The 17,569-nt window shown below is 53.5% G+C and overlaps 1 protein-coding gene across 1 annotated transcript in view; it reads left to right on the top strand.

The window, feature by feature from the left end:
* MYH14 (myosin heavy chain 14) overlaps positions 1-12,822 on the top strand; it is a 75,136-nt gene extending 62,314 nt beyond the window's left edge. The window contains exons 33-42 of the mRNA XM_036274123.1: positions 784-996; positions 2,455-2,667; positions 3,511-3,672; positions 5,440-5,568; positions 6,162-6,250; positions 6,334-6,457; positions 8,761-8,969; positions 10,196-10,304; positions 11,622-11,794; positions 12,092-12,822. Coding sequence (XP_036130016.1) covers positions 784-996; positions 2,455-2,667; positions 3,511-3,672; positions 5,440-5,568; positions 6,162-6,250; positions 6,334-6,457; positions 8,761-8,969; positions 10,196-10,304; positions 11,622-11,794; positions 12,092-12,248 — 1,578 coding nt within the window. The 3' untranslated portion in view covers positions 12,249-12,822. The remainder of the gene's footprint in view (positions 1-783; positions 997-2,454; positions 2,668-3,510; positions 3,673-5,439; positions 5,569-6,161; positions 6,251-6,333; positions 6,458-8,760; positions 8,970-10,195; positions 10,305-11,621; positions 11,795-12,091) is intronic.
* Positions 12,823-17,569: the final 4,747 nt, after the last annotated feature.

Genomic DNA, 17,569 nt, shown 5'->3' with positions numbered 1-17,569 from the left:
GATTTTTTAATAGATCCCATTGAGTTTTCTTCCAGTTCCTCTGGGACTCCAAACACATGTATGTTTGACTGTCTGATGCTGTCTCATGGGTTATTAAAGTTCTGTTAACATTTTTACAGTTTTTTTTTCTTTCTTCACTTTATTTAGATAATTTCTTCACTCTATTTAGATCATTTCTGTTTCAAGTGTACTAATTCTTCTGTGCCTAATCTTCCCTCAATTCTTCCAGTGACTTTTTGAGTTCAGAAATCATATTTTTTAGTTCTGGTTTTGTTTTACCATTTCTAATCCCTCCTGAAATAACCCTGTCTCTTCACCCATTGTATCTATCTTGTCCTGAAACTTACTTATCATAGTCCTTGTGTGATAATATCTAGGTCATCTGTGGATCTGTTTTCACAGACTGGTTTTTCTCTTGACTGAATCTCACTCTCTTCCTTTCTTTGCCTGTACTGTGTTATTGTTTTCAATTACTGTGTCTTAAAAAGACAGTAAAGGTTGAAGTACATTTTTAATATATAGGTATATGTTTTTTCCAACCACTTCCCCAAGAGGAAGAAACACCCTTTCCTCTGTTTAATATCTAGAGTGAGAGGCTGATGAGTTTGATCCATTCAAGAGCTGAGCTGGTTTGGGACATGGTTGCGACTTTAATCCCTCTACTTCCCTCTCGTGTGTCTGCCTCTCTCTCTCTCTCTTCCTGGCTGCTCCCTCTTCCCCATCCCCTTGTGCATGCCTTTCAGCTAATCTATTTCCCCTATCCCATGTCCCTCAACCCGGAAGCTCCTGGCAGAAGAGAAGGCAGCTGTGCTGCGGGCAGTGGAGGAGCGTGAGAGGGTCGAGGCTGAGGGCCGGGAGCGTGAGGCTCGGGCTCTGTCACTGACCCGGGCACTGGAGGAGGAGCAGGAAGCGCGTGAGGAGCTGGAGCGGCAGAACCGGGCCCTACGGGCGGAGCTGGAGGCACTGCTGAGCAGCAAGGATGACGTCGGCAAGAGCGTAAGCAGGGCCCCCTCTCCCGGAGACACCCACATGACAACCACATGCACATATGTGTGCTGTCACATGCAGAACATGAAGAGACCTGGTCATCCAAGCCACGTGTTCATGCATAAACACAGAACAGGAGCAGAGCCGCTGACCAAACACACGTGTTCACATACACATGAGGAGAATCTTCCGTTGAACACGAGAGCTGCTCACAAAGCATACATGTTCATGAGTGTGTCCGTGGAATCTGAGGAGACTCTTCCACTGAACACACATGTTCACGTGTACACATAGAGCATGAAAATCACTCATCACACACATGTGTGAATACTCAGACAGAAAACATGAAGAGAATTTACCACCACATACAGACTGAGAACCACTCCCCAAACATAAGTATGTGCACACACACACCCAGTGTGAGGAGACCCCACCTCATCACTCACACCCACGCAGGCCTTCCCCACCAGGCCGCTAGTCTTCCCCCGACTCATACATCCCTTCAGGGCCTGTGAGGAATGCCCAGGCTGTTCCCAGGCCCCCACACCCAGCCAGTGCCCCAGCCTCTGAAAAGTCCACCCTCCACTTCATTCTCCCTTCTTTCAGTCAATAAATATATCCGTGGGGCCCAGGGACAGAGGCCACCCTACTGATGACAGAGGCACTGACGGAACCCGTGTTTAGTAGAGTCCCTGGGCTTTGGTGTCGATGTGATGGAGCTTTTAGCCAGGCCTGGAGAGAACCCCTAAACTTGAAATATACCTTTTACCTGCACCCCCAGGGATACTGGAGCCAAAATCCAAGTCATTCTCCAACAACCCAGGCCTCTCCTTTGGGAAAATTGTCAAGTTATTTTTAGTGAGACCTCTTTTGGGAAATAGGATATCCATAGGACAGAGTTTGATTCCTTCAACTAAACAAATGTGATTGGCAGGTGCCAACAGGAGGGGAGACCAGTGGCCCCTTCCAAGGGCTAAAAGTAGACACTGTCACTGACCAGCATTCCGAAACATGGGGGTTGTTGAGCAGTGGTCGCAGGCAGACGTAGTCCCTGCCCTGTAGAACCACAGCCCAGTGTGGGAGGCGGGTGTTGCACTAAAAGACAGAGAGAGAGAAACATCAATTGGCTGCCTCCTGCATGTCCCCCATTGGGGATCAAGTCCGAAACCCCTGTATGTGCCCTGGCTCGGAATCCAACCAGTAAACTCCTGGTGCATGGGCCTGTGCTCAACCACCTGAGCCATACCAGCTGGGCTCATGCTTAGGTTCATATAAAATATTTTTGAATGATTCAGAATGACACATAGTAAGTGCCCAGGAAGTGTTGAACGAGTGAATGGATGAACGAACTAGGATGGGCACATAGACGTGGGGTCCCCTCACTCTCTCCTGGGATCGATCCAGGACCCTGGCCTGCCCCTTCCCTAGTGACCCCGGTGCCCAGTGCTCACTCTCCCTCCCCACCAGGTACACGAGCTGGAGCGAGCCCGCCGGGCAGCGGAACAGGCAGCCGGTGACCTGCGAACGCAGGTGACAGAGCTGGAGGACGAGCTGACGGCAGCCGAGGATGCCAAGCTGCGCCTGGAAGTGACCGTGCAGGCTCTCAAGGCCCAGCACGAGCGAGACCTGCAGGGCCGAGATGAGGCTGGTGAAGAGAGGCGGCGGCAGCTGGCCAAGCAGGTACCAAGCGGGAGGCTGCAGGGCGTCTGTCCAGCTGGCTGTGCCTTCAGGCTTACAGGCAGCAAGAAGGCCGGAAGTCTCACCCACCCACCTGCTCCCTAGTGTTTCTACCCAAGTCCCATCTGCTAGCTCACCAGCCTCCTCTTCCCCAACCCATTCCTCACCGTAACCCCAGCTGGCAGCACCCCCAGCCTCCCCAGGCTCTCATCCGTGCTCACTGGCCAGCTTGTCCACACCACCTTCATCCGCAGCCTCACCCCCTCGTTCGCTCCCTCTTCCACTGGCTTCCCCCTCTGTCCCATCACGCACCCTCTCTGCACCGTTCTTCCATTGTTCTTAATTCCTGTGGTCTGCAGAGAACAAAGCCCTCTGCCAGGTGATGGGTACCGAGCTTGGGAGGGGAGGGCCAGCTCTGAGTGTCAGAAAGACACTCTGGGGTCCCATGGGCAGTAGACTGGAGCTGGGAGGCCTGGAAGGAGAAATGGAACTTGCGACCCAGGCTGGGGGTTTCTGGTTTTTTTTTTTATCTCCCCTGATCCAGCCGTGGGTAAAGGCCCAAGACTTGACTCCAGGGCACTGGGGAGCCACAGGAGGGACATGAGCAAGGAAGGGGCAGGGTCAACTCTGAGTATAGAGAGGCTCTTCTGCAGCTCTGCTGGGATGGGCTGGACCGGGAGATGGGAGCAGGGAGGAGGGCCTGGATGGGAGAGGCAGGGGCGGGAGGAACAACGGGGCTGCAGGCCTGTGCTGGGGCTGGAGGGCGGACATCTATGTCACTGGCTGTAGAGAAAGCCTGGGCCTTGCGTGCCCGGAGCTCACCCCTTCCGCCACCCCTGCCCCCAGTTGCGGGATGCGGAGGTGGAGCGGGACGAGGAGCGCAAGCAGCGCGCCCTGGCGGTGGCTGCCCGCAAGAAGCTGGAGGCGGAGCTGGAGGAATTGAAGGCCCAGACCTCCGCCGCCGGGCAGGGCAAGGAGGAGGCCGTGAAGCAACTTCGCAAGATGCAGGTAAGGGGCAGGGCTTAAACCGACCGGGGGCGGGGCTGAAGCCCAGGGGTGGGTGGCCCCACCATGGACCCCGCCCCCTCCACTCTATCCGACAGCACCCAGATTAGTCATGCCTTTAAGAACACCCATAAAAGAATAGAAAGAAAGAAAGAAAAAGAACACCCATGACTCTCCCAAAAACTGAAAAAATAAAAAATAAATAAAAACACCCATGACCCAAAGGCTCACTTGTTTTTAAAAATATTTTTATTGCCTTTATTTAAAATGCTTAATTTTTAAGTCTAGTTCCCCCATTTTATTTAATTTTTGAAGTGGAAATACCTTAGGGTTGCCCCCCCATTATAAAAGTTATATTTGGTTGTTTAGAAAAAATTTGTTTTGGATAATGATGTATCAAGTTAGGTCCATCAATTGTAACAAATGTCCCGCTCTGGGGAGGGGGTACTGATGATGGGGGAGCCTGTGCCTGGGGGGCAGGGAGTGTGTGGAAAACCTCTATACCTTTTGCCCAATATTGCTGCGAACCCAATACTGCTCTAAAGAGCTAAATCTTTTTTTTTTTTTTTTAATCCTCGCCCGTGTACATTTTTTCATTTTTTTGCCCAGGTAGAGTGGGAGGGGGAGAGAGAGAGAAACATCGATGTGAAAGGGACACATCGAGTGGCTGCCACCTTTATGACCAAACAGGGCCGGGGACAAACTGCAACCGAGGCACGCACCCTTAGTGGGAACCAAACCCGGGTCTCTCTGGACCTCAGGCCGACGCTCTAACCGCTGAACCAAACTGGCCAGGGCGATGCCAATAGTCTTAATAACAGTGACGATTGTCCTACTACTCAAGCCCGCCGCTGTCCCCACTATAGTTACTAATAATTATTACTCTTCTGTTGTAAAAGTACAGAGTGGGTTTTTGAATGGTTTCTGTTTAATTTTCCTTTATTTTAAACACCTTTGAAGAGAAAACCCTTATGCTGGCATCTTTACAGACTCAAAGTAGTATAGCCAGGTAGCAAAGCAGCTGGAAGTGTAAGCCCCGAAACTGGATGGCCTGGGTTCGAGTCCTGCCTCTGCCACTTACCACCCTGGCCATCTGTGAACCTGAGTTTCTCCACCTGTAAACTGGGGCAGGGGGAGACAGTTCCCCCCTCAACCAGAGTTGTGAGGAGTAAGGGGGTCAGTATGTGTGTATAATAGGCCCTGGCCACCCAACGTACATATCAGAGTATTTGCCTTCATCATTATTATTGAAGAGTCCAAATATTATACCCATTTTAGGTTTACTTTAACTTTAAGGTGCTTTTTTTAGGTGCTTTTTTTTTTATATATACTTTTTTCTTTTTAATCGTCACCTGAGGACATTTTTTGCATTTATTGTCAGATAGAGCAGGAGGGATAGAGGAAGGAAGAGAGAGAGAGAAACATCAATGTGAGAGAAACACATCGACTGGCTGCCACCCACACGACCCCAATTGGGGCCGGGGACAAACTGCAACCGTGGTACATGCCCTTAGCGGGAACCGAACCCAGAACTCTCCGGTCCGTGGGCCGACGCTCTAACCACTGAGCCAAACCGGCCAGGGCTAAGGTGCTTTTTTTTAAAAGAGGAGGCAGCTGAGGCCCAGAGAGGGGAAGGGGCTGGCTCAAGGTCACACAGCGAGCCTAGGGGTGGGGGCGGGGGAGCCCAGGAACTCCTACAGGACTGCTCTGAGGGTAGGGGACTCCAGTGAGTCAGGACCAGGCTGAGCCCGACCACTTCGTTCTGCCCAGGCCCAGATGAAGGAGCTGTGGCGGGAGGTGGAGGAGTCGCGCAACTCCCGCGAGGAGATCTTCGCCCAGAACCGGGAGAGCGACAAGCGCCTTAAAGGGCTGGAGGCGGAGGTGCTGCGGCTGCAAGAGGTGAAGCCAGGATGGTTGGGGCCTGAGGGTGGGAAGTGGGGATGAGGGGGGGCGAAGCCCTGGCGTGGGCAGTTGGCAAGCTGGGGAACAACCAAATACACTGGGGGCCCGGGAGCATTAGGGAGCCCAGGGAGGGTCCTGAGGGGGGCTTCTGCTCTGGGGTCATGGACAGGCGTGCGGGAGGCTGGGGAGAGAGGATGAGCCCTGAGTCCTGGCTCAGGGGACACAGTGGAAGGAACAGGGCAGAGAGCAAAGGGGCGGGATGGGCATGGTGGTGGGTGGTGAGGGGGTACAGATGAGGAGAGACCTGGGGGGTCTGGCCTGGTGACTGGGGGAACCTGGAGGGGAAGCAGGTTTGAAAGGAGGTGCTTGAGCTCAGTGAGGAGGAGATGAAGGCGAGAGGCCTGGGGATGGACAGCAAGAGGTGGACAGGGCTCAGGGGCTCCGGACGCGTGCCAAAGTCCTCCAGGGACAGCGTGTTCGTGTGCAATGAAATAAAGGCCAAGAGCCGTGAGGTGTGAGAGGCGGCGAGGTGGTGCCCAGATGGCCTCTCTTCACCCCCACTGACCAACCCTCCCTCTCTGTCATCACAGGAACTGGCCGCCTCAGACCGAGCCCGGCGGCAGGCCCAGCAGGAGCGGGATGAGATGGCAGATGAGGTGGCCAACGGCAGCCTTAGCAAGTGAGTGGCCTGTGGTGATGGGGGGCAGGGTGTCCCCTCTGGCCATCCTGCCCGCTCACCCTGCCGTGGTCTCATGCCCCTAGGGCAGCCATTCTGGAAGAGAAGCGTCAGCTGGAGGGGCGCCTGGGGCAAATGGAGGAGGAGCTGGAGGAGGAGCAGAGCAATGCCGAGCTGCTCAATGACCGCTACCGCAAGCTGCTCCTGCAGGTGGGCACTGCCCCGTCCCCCTGCCAGCCCGGGTCCCCACCACCCTGGAACCATGACCCTCAGTCCTCTCATTCAACAGATAGAGGAAAAGGGAACATTTGAGTTGGGTTTTGAAGGTTGAATAGGAGTTCTCCAGTGGGGGAGGGTATTGATGTCTTCACTTGTATTTATGAGGCTTCTCAAGGGCTGAATCCAGAGATGAGCTATGTGGGGTCTCCGTCCTGCCGATTTCCCTAGGGAAACAGATGTGGAATTACACTGTCACACTATAGGGTGGCATGTGTGCAATGAAGCATACTGGGCCCAGGGGGGAGAGAGAAAGAGAAGAGATGGGGAGTTGGTCTCTGCAACAGTCACAAGAAGGCAGTTGGAATTTGGAAGAAAGGACATTGGCTGAGTTCGATCCCTGGTGGGGGGCGTGCAGGGATTAATGTTTCTCTTTCACATCGATGTTTCTCTCTTTCCCTTCCTCTCTCTCTAAAATCAATAGAAACATATAAGCTTTTTTTACTTTATTTTTTTTTAATCCTCACCCGAGGATATTTTTCCATTTTTTGTACAGATAGAGTGGGAGGGAGAGAGAGGAAGGGAGAGAGAGACAGAAACATCGATGTGAAGGGACACATCAAGTGGCTGCCACCCGCACGACCAACCAGGGCCGGGGACAAACTGCAACCGAAGTATATGCCCTTAGCGGGAACCGAACCCGGGTCTCTCTGGACCGCAGGCCGATGCTCTAACCGCTGAGCCAAACCGGCCAGGGCCATATAAGCTTTTTTTAAAAAGTAGTCACTTCCATGCCCTGGCCGGTTTGGCTCAGCAGTAGAACGTCAGCCTGTGGACCAATAAGCTCAGGTTCGATTCCAGCCCAGGGCATATACCTCAAGTGCGGTTCATCCCGGCCCTAGTTGGGGGTCATGTGGGAAGCAACCAGTCAATGTGTCCCTCTCATGTTGATGTTTCTCTCTCTCTCCCTTTCTCTCCCTCTCTCTCCTTCCCACTCCTTCCCACTCTATCTGAAGATAAATAGAAAAATATCCTCGGGTGAGGATTAAAAAAAAAAAAAGTAATCACTTCCCATTTTTACAAAAACGTGTATTCACTGACCCCACTCCAGACCTGCTGTATGAGAATCTCTGTCAGGTGGGACCATGCAGCCTACATTTTTTTTTTCTCACAAGTTTCCCTGGTGATCCTGTTGCAAAAAAAAAGTGTGATCAACCCTTGGAATAGACTTATTCACAATCAGAGGTAGAATTTTTAGCATTTAAACAAGTTTGTGATAGTCTTGTGGACTTATTAAAACAGCAAAAACCTGCCCTGGCTGGGTAGCTTAGTTGGTTAGAGCGTTGTCCTGATACGCCAAGGTTATGGCCCCGTCAGGGCACATACAAGAAACAACCAGCGAACGCATAAATAAGTGGAACAACAAATCAGTGTTTCTTTTTCTCTCCCTTCCTTTCTCTCTCTAAAATCAATAACTAAAAATGTTTAAAAAAAAAAAAAAGAAAAGAAAAAAAGCCCGGCTGGTGTGGCTCAATGGATTGAGCATTGTTCCATGGACAGAGAGGTCCTGGTTCGATTCTCAGTTGGGGCCAGGCCCGGGTTGCAGGCTTGATCCCAAGTTGGGGACGTGCAGGAGGCAGCCGATCGATGTTTCTCCCTCACATTAATGTTTCTATCTTTCTCTCCCTTCTTCTTGCTCTAAAAATCAATAAAAACATTTAAAAAACAAACAAACAAACAAACAAACAAACAAACAAACTCCATGTATTTAAACAAAAAAAAGAAAAGCAAAAATCTATCCAAAAGGTTAAAACCCAGGGCTGGTACTGCTGCTGGCTAATGTGTCGATCTAGAAAAATACATGTTCACATGTGTTGAGGGTTTTTTGTTGTCGTTGTTGTTGATCCTCACCCGAGGATACTTTTTCCATTGATTTTTAGAGGATGAAAGTGAGGAGGGAGGAAGGGAGAGAGAGAGAGAGAGAGAGAGAGAAACATCGATGTGAGAGAGGCACATTGATTGGTTGCCTCCCACATGCACCTGACCAGGTCAGGGATTGAACCTGCAACCCAGGTACATACCGTTGACCAGGAATCAAACCTGTGACCCTTCAGTGCCTGGGCCGATGCTCTAACCACTAGGCACACTGGCTAGGGCACATTGTTGCGTTTTAGTGCATATCAGGCTTCGTGCTATGCACCTAACAATCATCCACTCAATGTAGCAGGTGCCTGGATTTGCCTGCCACCTTCCCTCTGAGACTCCACCATGATATCCTGCCTCTCCCACTGCTGCAGGTGGAATCACTGACCACAGAGTTGTCCGCTGAGCGTAGTTTCTCAGCCAAGGCAGAGAGTGGGCGGCAGCAGCTGGAGCGGCAGATCCAGGAGCTCCGGGGCCGCCTGGGTGAGGAGGACGCTGGGGCGCGGGCCCGTCAGAAGATGACCATCGCTGCCCTTGAGTCAAAGTTGGCCCAGGCTGAGGAGCAGCTGGAGCAGGAAAGCAGGTAGGTGGGAGAGGGGGCCGTGGCTGGACAGAGACCCCCACATTCCCCTCAGTGAGATGAAGGGAGGTGTATTACAAACACCTGGCTTAGAAACATCGCAAAGGCATTGTAATACAATGGTTGCTGATTTCCTATCTTGTTTAAGATGCTTTGGGCTGCAGGTACCTGCACTTCCACTACAAGTAGGATTTAAACAGTGAATGTAGCAGTTAGCTATAGCTGCATAACAAAGCATCCTAAGACTTAGTGGCTTAAAACAACAGCCATTTGCCCTGGCTGGTTTGGCTCAGCGATTGGAGCGTTGGCCTGCAGACCACAGAATCCCGGGTTTCGTTCCTGCTAGGGGCACGTACCAAACAAAAAAGAAACAGAAAAAACCAACCGTTTCCCTTGAAACCTATATAATTTTTTAAAGTATGTTTTTATTGATTTTAGAGAGAGAAGAAGGGAGAGGGAGAGAGAAATAGAAACATTGACAAGAGAGAAACATCGATTGGCTGCCTCCTGCACGCCCTCAGCTGGGGATCAAGCCTGCAACCCAGGCATGTGCCCTGACTGAGAATTGAACCAGCGACCTCTTGGTGCATGGGTTGATGCTGAACCACTGAGCCACATCAGCTGGGCAAAACCTATATAATTTTATTAACCAATGTCACCCCAATAAATTCAGTTAAAAATGAGCATTTACAACATGTATAATAAGATTGAATACATTTTCGTTTGCTTACTGGCATTTTGGATATCCTTTTTTGTGAAATAAATGCCTATTTAAGTCTTTTGCCCGTTAAAAAAACAACAGCCTGGCTGCTGTGGCTCAGGGTTTGAGCATTGTGCCATGCACCAGGAGGCTGCGGGTTCAATTCCCAGTCAGGGTGCATGCCCAGGTTGCTGGCTTGATCCTCAGTAGGGGGTGTGCAGGAGGCCGCCTGTGGATGTTTCTTTCTCTTCAATATTTCTCTCTCTCTCACCTTCTCTTTCTCTCTGTGAAATCAATAAAAACAAATTAAAAAAAAAAAAGAACATCAGCCATGGCATCATAGTAGAAGCCAAGTAGAAGCAAGTGGGGAACCTGGGTGCCAATGTCTGAATGAAATGTGGGAGTCAGTTGTGGGTGAGAAAGAAGGAAGAGGCCAGTTCCAGAACAGGACGGCAGCCACTGTATGAGGTCAGGGAACAGAACGCCAAGGCACGCCTCTGCTGCCTCTCCCCTTCATGCCTCTCTCTAGGGAGCGCATCCTTTCCGGCAAGCTGGTGCGCAGAGCCGAGAAGCGGCTTAAAGAAGTGGTGCTCCAGGTGGAGGAGGAGCGGAGGGTTGCGGACCAGCTCAGGGACCAGGTGAGCAGCCGACGTCACTAGGGAGCAGTGAAGGGGGTGAGACCACTGTCAGAGAAATAGCACGTGCCCTTTCTGAAGGCCCGGAGTTCCTATCGCAAGGGGCAACATGTGGGTGCCGGCCTGGAATTGAGCCATCCTGTGGCGTAGTGCCATCGCAGAGAGCTGGAATCAGTGACTTTGTGTTCCATAAATTCTGGAATCTAGGAAAGCTGAGCTTTCTGGGAGCTAAAATAGCCAAGGAAAGGCCGGCTAGGGCTAAAATAATAGCACACAGTGTTTATTGAGTGCTTTTGATGTGTCAGGCACTCTGCTGAACACATAGCGGGCAGTACATTTATTTCTTATCAGAACACTGTGATAGGGTACTGTTATTTTCCCCTCATATTCAGGTGAGAAAACTGAGGCACAGAAAGTTGAAGTAACTTGCTCACAATTATTTAGCTGGAAAGAGATTGAGCCATGGTTCAAACCCCCAGCACTCTGGCTACAGAGTCTATGCTGTTAATTATTGAGTAGTTACTGAGTCCCAATCTCTGTGCTACCTTTTAAAAAAATACATGCTTGCATTCTCTCACCAGCCCGATTTCCCCAGTGAGGAAAGAAACTTTAAAGGGATATAATTTGCACCAAAGTCATCGTTAGTAGAGACAGACCCTGAATGGGATTTCAGGTCTGTCTGACACTAGATAGCATCACTGTGCCCTTAAAAGCTCAGCTGTTTCACCATTCATTCCACAAACAATTATTGAGTACCCACTATGTGCTGGACACTGTGTTAGGCATTGGAGATATGACTGTTAATGAGACAGAGGAGGTTCCTGCCCTCATGGAGCTCACATTTTCAGCATATGAAAAGAAAGACACAAGAAACCAATGAACAAGGAAAGATAATTACAGACTGTGATACAATCTATGAAAAAAAAGGATGCAGGGTGGGGGGATGAAGAGCAAGGGAGACACAGAGGATTGGGGAATCCTCTCTTAGGAATGACATCTGAAATGAGACCTGAAGGGTGAGGTAGAGCCAGGCAGAGGGAACACCAGGTGCAAAGGCCCTGGGGTATGGAAATAAGCTTGGTGAGTTTGGAGCAAACAGATTCCCAGTATGGCTAGAGAGAAGAATTGCGTAGTGGGGCAGATTGAGTGATAAGAATGACAAGTGAGGCCCCAGCCAGTTTGGCTCAGCAGTTGGAGCATCGGCCTGCCGACTAGAGAGTCCCAGGTTCAGTTCCCACTAGGAGCACGTACCAAAAAAAAAAAAATGACGGGTGAGGACGACACCTAGAGACATGACTTGGCCTCTCTGCTCCTACCAAGCTGGAGAAGGGGAACCTTCGAGTGAAGCAGCTGAAGCGGCAGCTGGAGGAGGCTGAGGAAGAGGCGTCCAGGGCTCAGGCAGGTCGTCGAAGGCTGCAGCGTGAGCTGGAGGATGTCACAGAGTCTGCTGAGTCCATGAACCGTGAAGTGACCACGTTGAGGAACCGGCTCCGGTATGGTTGCTGTGCACATGCACATCCTCATTCCATACACCCCTGTCCCCTCTTCACTGTCTCCCATCTCTCTTTGTTCCTCTGTCCTGAATCTTTTCTGTCCCTGCCCTCATCTGTCTCTGTCCCTCTGTCCCCCGCCCCTGCCATCACCCTTGCCCTCTGCCCATCTCTCTTCATTTCTTCCTGTCTCGTCTCTCCACTCTGATTTTATTAGCTCTCTCCATATCTCCGTAGCTCTCATTTTTCTCTCTGTTCCCTTCATTTATTCTGTCTTCTGGTCTCTCCTCTTTCCCACAGACGCGGTCCCCTCACCTTCACCACACGTACTGTGCGCCAGGTCTTCCGACTGGAGGAGGGCGTGGCATCAGACGAGGAGGCTGAGGAGGCTGAGCCTGGGTCTGGACCACAGCAGCCCCAAGAGCCTGATGGGCCCTCTGAGGCGCAGCCGCAGTGACCCCGTTTTGCTTCCAGCCATCAGCCCCTCCCTCCCTGGCCCTGGTGGGTGCTGGTCCCATGAACCCACCCTGTGGCTTCTTGCACTTTGGAAATGGCACCACCTGCTGGCACCACAGCACTTATCAACCCCACCCCAGAGGGTCCCCCGACACCTCCGTGAAGGAACACTGAGGAGTTGAGCCCAGGAGCAGGGAGGCAAGGACCGGGGCTCTCTCACTGGAGTGGGAATTGAGTGTAGTTGGCACGCTGTGGTCCCATCCAGCTCCCATCCTTCCTTCAGTTGTTAATGGTCTTTATTAGGAAGGGAGCATGGCTTCCCTGCGGTCCTCAGCCAGGGCTGCCCAGGGCCCTCTTCCTCATCCCTCTCCGCCTCCCAGGACTCCAGCAGCCTTTGACTCTTGCAGAGGGGCAGGATAAGAGAGCCCCTTGTCCCCCTCTTCCCATGCTCTGCCCTCCCTTCTGGTTGCTATTGTGTGATCACAGTTCGGTTAGAGTCCCCTTGCGGGCTGGAGGAGTCTCTCTGACTTCCCAGCCTACAGCTCTGGCAGAAATAAATGTCAGCCCTGACTGGACCCCACTGGGGTGGCGTGTGTTCCTGCACGGGAGTCTGATGGGTTCAGATGGGCACTGACGCCTTCCTGCTGGGGCTGCGGGTGGGGCAGTCGACTGGTTCTTATCACAGCTGGCCAGTGTGTGTGGGAACCTCCTGAATACTGGATCTTTCCCCTCACCCCAGCCTCCCTCCACAGTACTGCCTCCATTATACAGATGAGGAGGCAGAGGCTCAGAGCTGCGATGTCCCTCACTCTCAACCTAGTCAGTGAGTGGCAGAAGGGGTACTTGCTGTACTCTGGCCTCTGGCTGACCTTCCAGTCTTTGCAAAACAACGACAGGAGTGACTTTATCGAGTCTGTGAACGTTTATTTAGCTGTGCTGAACACAGGACGTTTGTCTCAATTCTCAGCACAAGCACTAGAGGCAGGAATCTCATTGCTTTCCAGAACCTAGGACAGTGCCTGGCCCCTTAGCTTTCACATGTTTGCTGAATGGGTAGGTCACCCGTCCTGGCCTTTCAGTGTCAAAACAAGCCCAGAGAGGTTGAGAGACTTGCACAAGGACACACAGCTCCAAAGAAGTTGAACCCACGCAGACTGGCTTCGTAGTCAGCAATATGGAGTGTGTTGCCCTCAGTCCCTGAGCACACACGGGGGACCCAGGTCCACTCTTCCCCTGGGGACTAGTCACCCTCACCCAAGAGCTCACATCACCCAGGTGCCCTCAGACTTTCCAGCTAGGGTTGTAGGCAGGCCCTCACCCCAAATCAGGCGAGAGTGGTAATCACGGGGATATCTGGGCCCCCAAAGTGCACACCCATGCCATTTTAATCCGACCCCTAGTCTTGAAGACCCAACCCCTCTGTCTACCCCCAAAGGTCCCCAGCCCCAAGTGGGAAACCTTCCCAGCACACAAACAGGACGCAACTTTTAAATGAAAAGGAAACTTTAATTTTGGTGGGGAATGAGAAGGTGGGTGGTAGGGGGCATGACACTTTTTCTTTGGGGGGGTGACATGCGGCAGCTTCTGCATTGGGCGGTTCATGCACCCAGGGTGGGCGTGGGGGAGGCTTGGGGGAGGGGCCGTGCTGACCCCTCCCTCCCTGCCCTGGGGGTGGGCTGAGAAGACCCGCCATTAGCACCAGAATTGGACGATTTGCAGACCTCCCCTCCCCACACTGACTCCGGACACCCGCCCCCATCCCTGAGAGCGCCCCCTTGCCACCCCCCTACCTCCACAATGACAGGCCAGGCCCGCCCCGCCCACATTTGAGTGAGTGAAACTTATTGCTGTGTGTGTTGGGGAAGGGGAGCCGCTGAGCTCAGGAGGACCCCCGCCATTCATCCCTCCCCGATCGCCCCGCCCCCCGCCCCGTGCCCGTGCGTTCCCGGAGCGCAGGAGGGCGCGCCATGCGTGTGGGGAGCGCGTCATGCAGCGCATGCGTGTAGTTGCGGGCACCCTGGCGGCCGGGCGGGGAGGAACCAGGGAGCGGGACTTGGAAGTCATCCCTTTAGCTCGCTCTCTTTCCCTCCCCGAATCCCACACTGTTTATTGACTTGGGGGATGAAAATCACGTTTTGTAGAGGCTTATAATGGTCGTAGTTATTTTTAAAAGCTGAACTAAAAAGCTGGGTACGTGTGGCAGATTGGCGAGCAGGGGGGAGACGTTGGGAAGAGGTCTGTACCCTTTGGAAAAGATCCTCACCCCCTTTCCCCGCACCGTTCGGCTTCCGTGAGGGTCTGGGGAGTGGGGGGGCTATTTTTTTTTAAAGAAGTTAAACCCTTTGGCAATATAATCAGTCCCCACCCCCATACCCTGGTGTCTGGAGCCCCTAGCCCTTTGCCCGGCCCCGCTCCCCGCAGAACCTGCCCCACCCCTCACCCCTGATTCGCCAGGGTTTAGGGTCCGAGGGAAGGATGGGGGGGGCTCAAAATGCCCCTTGCATAGGAATCGTTGCATCAAGAATCGTGCTCAGTGACACCCCCCCACCCCTCGGGTGGGGGGTGGGGGGGTTCCTGAGGCTGTGGGAGCACAGGGAGGAAGGTTGCTAATTCTGTGGGCCCCCAGCTCCAAAAGGGGGGTTCTCTAAGGATTCTGGGACCCGTGTGGTCTCCAGGCTTGGGGGAGGTAGCGCATCCTTGAGCCAGGATGGGATATGAGAAGTGATTTTCCACCCGCAGGGGTGGCGGGCCGAGGAACGCCTGGGGAACGGCGGGCTGGGGTCCCAGGCCAGGTGCGTAGGTTGTTTCCTAAGCTGCTGATATTCCAGTGTCCGTCCACTCAGGCACAGTCTCTACCTTCAATGGAGACACTCCTAACCTAAATAAACTGTCCTGGCCAAGCAGTCGTACCTGGACTTGCTGGCCTCGGTGCGAAGTGCCGTGAAAGACAAAACCTTTCGTGCAAGACAAAATCCGTCAGGTGCTTGTCCTTGCACCGCCTAACGAGCACCTCAGCAGAGGCACAAACACAACCCTCGGGGAAACACTGGTGTCCATGAAGAGGGTACCTTTTGGGTACCACTTAAAGGAAGATGCTGTTGGGGGAACATGGCTGGGCATAAGAAAAGGGGTGCCCTGGAAAGGTCAGGTTCCCTGGAATTGCAGACAGGTTGGGCCCATCAGAAATTCTAGCGGCAGGGGAACCTGAGGTGGATGTCTGATGTCGGAGATTTGGGGGTGTCGGGTGGGGTTGAGGCCTGAGGATTGGGGGTGTCCAGGAAATGTCCGAGACTGGGAAGTTTTGGAGCATCCCAAAGGCTAAAGTGAGCTGCAGGGCTGAGCCACCTCTTGGAGGACTGAGAGGTGCCAGGATGCACTCCAGGAAGTGGTTGGCATGGGGCTTGTGGGGCAGCATCTGTGTGCAGAGGTTAGGTTCTAGGAGTGTGTGGGGGCCTAGGGGACTCGGGGTGCCAGGGTCAGTCAGGAATTCTGGGTGCAGGTCTCATGTCCTGGGAATCTGGAGGGGGTGTTGGGGAATTTGGTGTGCTAGGGCCAGACCATCCCAGGAGTTCCGGGATGGGAGGTCTGAGTCCATGCAGCAAGAACAGAGGCGAGCAGGTCCCTGGGCGAGGGGGGAATGAAAGGGTGCAATTCACCAGAAGGATCCTCCTAAAGGCTGAGGGAGCAGCTGTCCGCAGCCCCCACCTTCTACCATCTGAGCTCAGCTCCGGTTTTTGGCTTGGGTGACTGTTCTTCCTTCCCCCACATTGTCACTAATTATTTTAAATCAATGCATGATGGGTTGCCCTCGTGGGGTGAAGGATAGGAGCCTAGAGACCCTCCTGTGTTAGGAGGCTAGGAGACCCTCCTGCTGCCCAACCCCCTTGAGGTCCCTGCCCCTTCCCCGGTGCCCCTTCCCTCAACCACGTGGCATGCAGCCCCTGGCGCTTATTGCTGAGGTGGAGTTGGGGGGAGGGGTCCAGGTTGGGGAGGCATGCAGAGTAGAGGGGAGGTGACTCAAATGTAATTGGCATAATTTGGACGTATTTACAGGAGTTGATGGGAGAGGGTGTCCTATGGCTCATGGAGACCTGAGAAGGCTTTATTTAGGGGGGTGGAGAGTTGGGGAGCATGGGCTTTGGCCCCTCCCCCTCCATCCTGGGGCCCAGGTGGGGGTGAGGGGCCCGGGGGTGTCTGCTGGCGTGGTCGTCTCCGTTGCATATTATTAATGACTTTTTGATTTTTTAAAAAACCCTTCCCCCACCCTCCCACCCCCAGCTCCTTTGACCTTCTTCCCTGTCACCCCCGAGTCCCCCCACAGGGGGGAGGGGAGCGCTAGAGGATGGAGGGCAAGGTTGGGGGAGCGCGGCGGGTGGCCCTGGGAGAGCCCGGGGGAGTGGCAAGGGGCGCGAGGCGCAGAGACACCCCGCTCAGGCCCGCGATGCTGCTCAGGCTGCGGGATTTCTCGTAACCTGGGGGGAGGGGCGGAAACACGGGGAGGGAGCAAGGAGTAGGGTTGCACGGGTAGGGTCCCATAGACAGAGAGACCCCAAGACAGAGGGCGGGAGGCAGGAGAGAAACAGACAGAATGGACACCAGATGGAGAAAGAGACAGAGCCAGGAAAAGCAAGAGACAGAGAAGGCGAGAGACAGAGACAGTGAGAGAGACAGAGAGACCGTCAGACACGGAGGCACACAGACAGAGGGCAGGAGGCAGAGGTGGACAGAGGCGGGCCAAGGAGATGGAGAGAGAGAGAAGTGAACAAATCCGACAGTCAGTCGCACCGAGGAGAAAGGTTCAGACATGGGGAGGGGGGAGAGACTCAGGGTTAGGAGGCAGGGTGGCACCCACCGAGCCTCCCCCACCCCATCCCATCCCCACGCAGCCCGTCCCCACACCCCTCCTCCCACTGGCCCCCTCATCTGAGGCAAAAAAGTAGGGGGCAGCAAGGCGGATGGTGGCAGCAGGGGCATGGGCAGGAGCTCGGTGGAAGGCATGTAGGGGAGCAGCCGTGGGGAGGACTTGGGAGGACTTGGCGGGGCTGCAGGGGTGCGGGGCTAACCTACAAACATGTAAGAGAGAAGAGGGGCGAGGAGGGCCGATGGCTGGAGCAAAAGCCGCAGTGCCCTGGGAGCCAGAGCATAGCTCCAGAGCGGGGGGGCCAAGGCTCACCTGAAGGTTATGGCAGGGTCTCTGGGAGGGGTCGGGGAATCTCTCAAGGGGCACCTTCTATGGGAAGGTTCTAACAGCGTCCTGAGAGCCACCAGGATCTAAGATCAGGGTCTAAGGTCAAGGAGCATGTGTGTGGTCTCTTGAAGGCT

This window comes from Molossus molossus, unplaced genomic scaffold, assembly GCF_014108415.1.
Source record: "Molossus molossus isolate mMolMol1 unplaced genomic scaffold, mMolMol1.p scaffold_m16_p_21, whole genome shotgun sequence".
Classification (NCBI taxonomy): Eukaryota; Metazoa; Chordata; class Mammalia; order Chiroptera; family Molossidae; genus Molossus; species Molossus molossus.
This window is presented reverse-complemented; position numbering and strand designations above follow the sequence as displayed.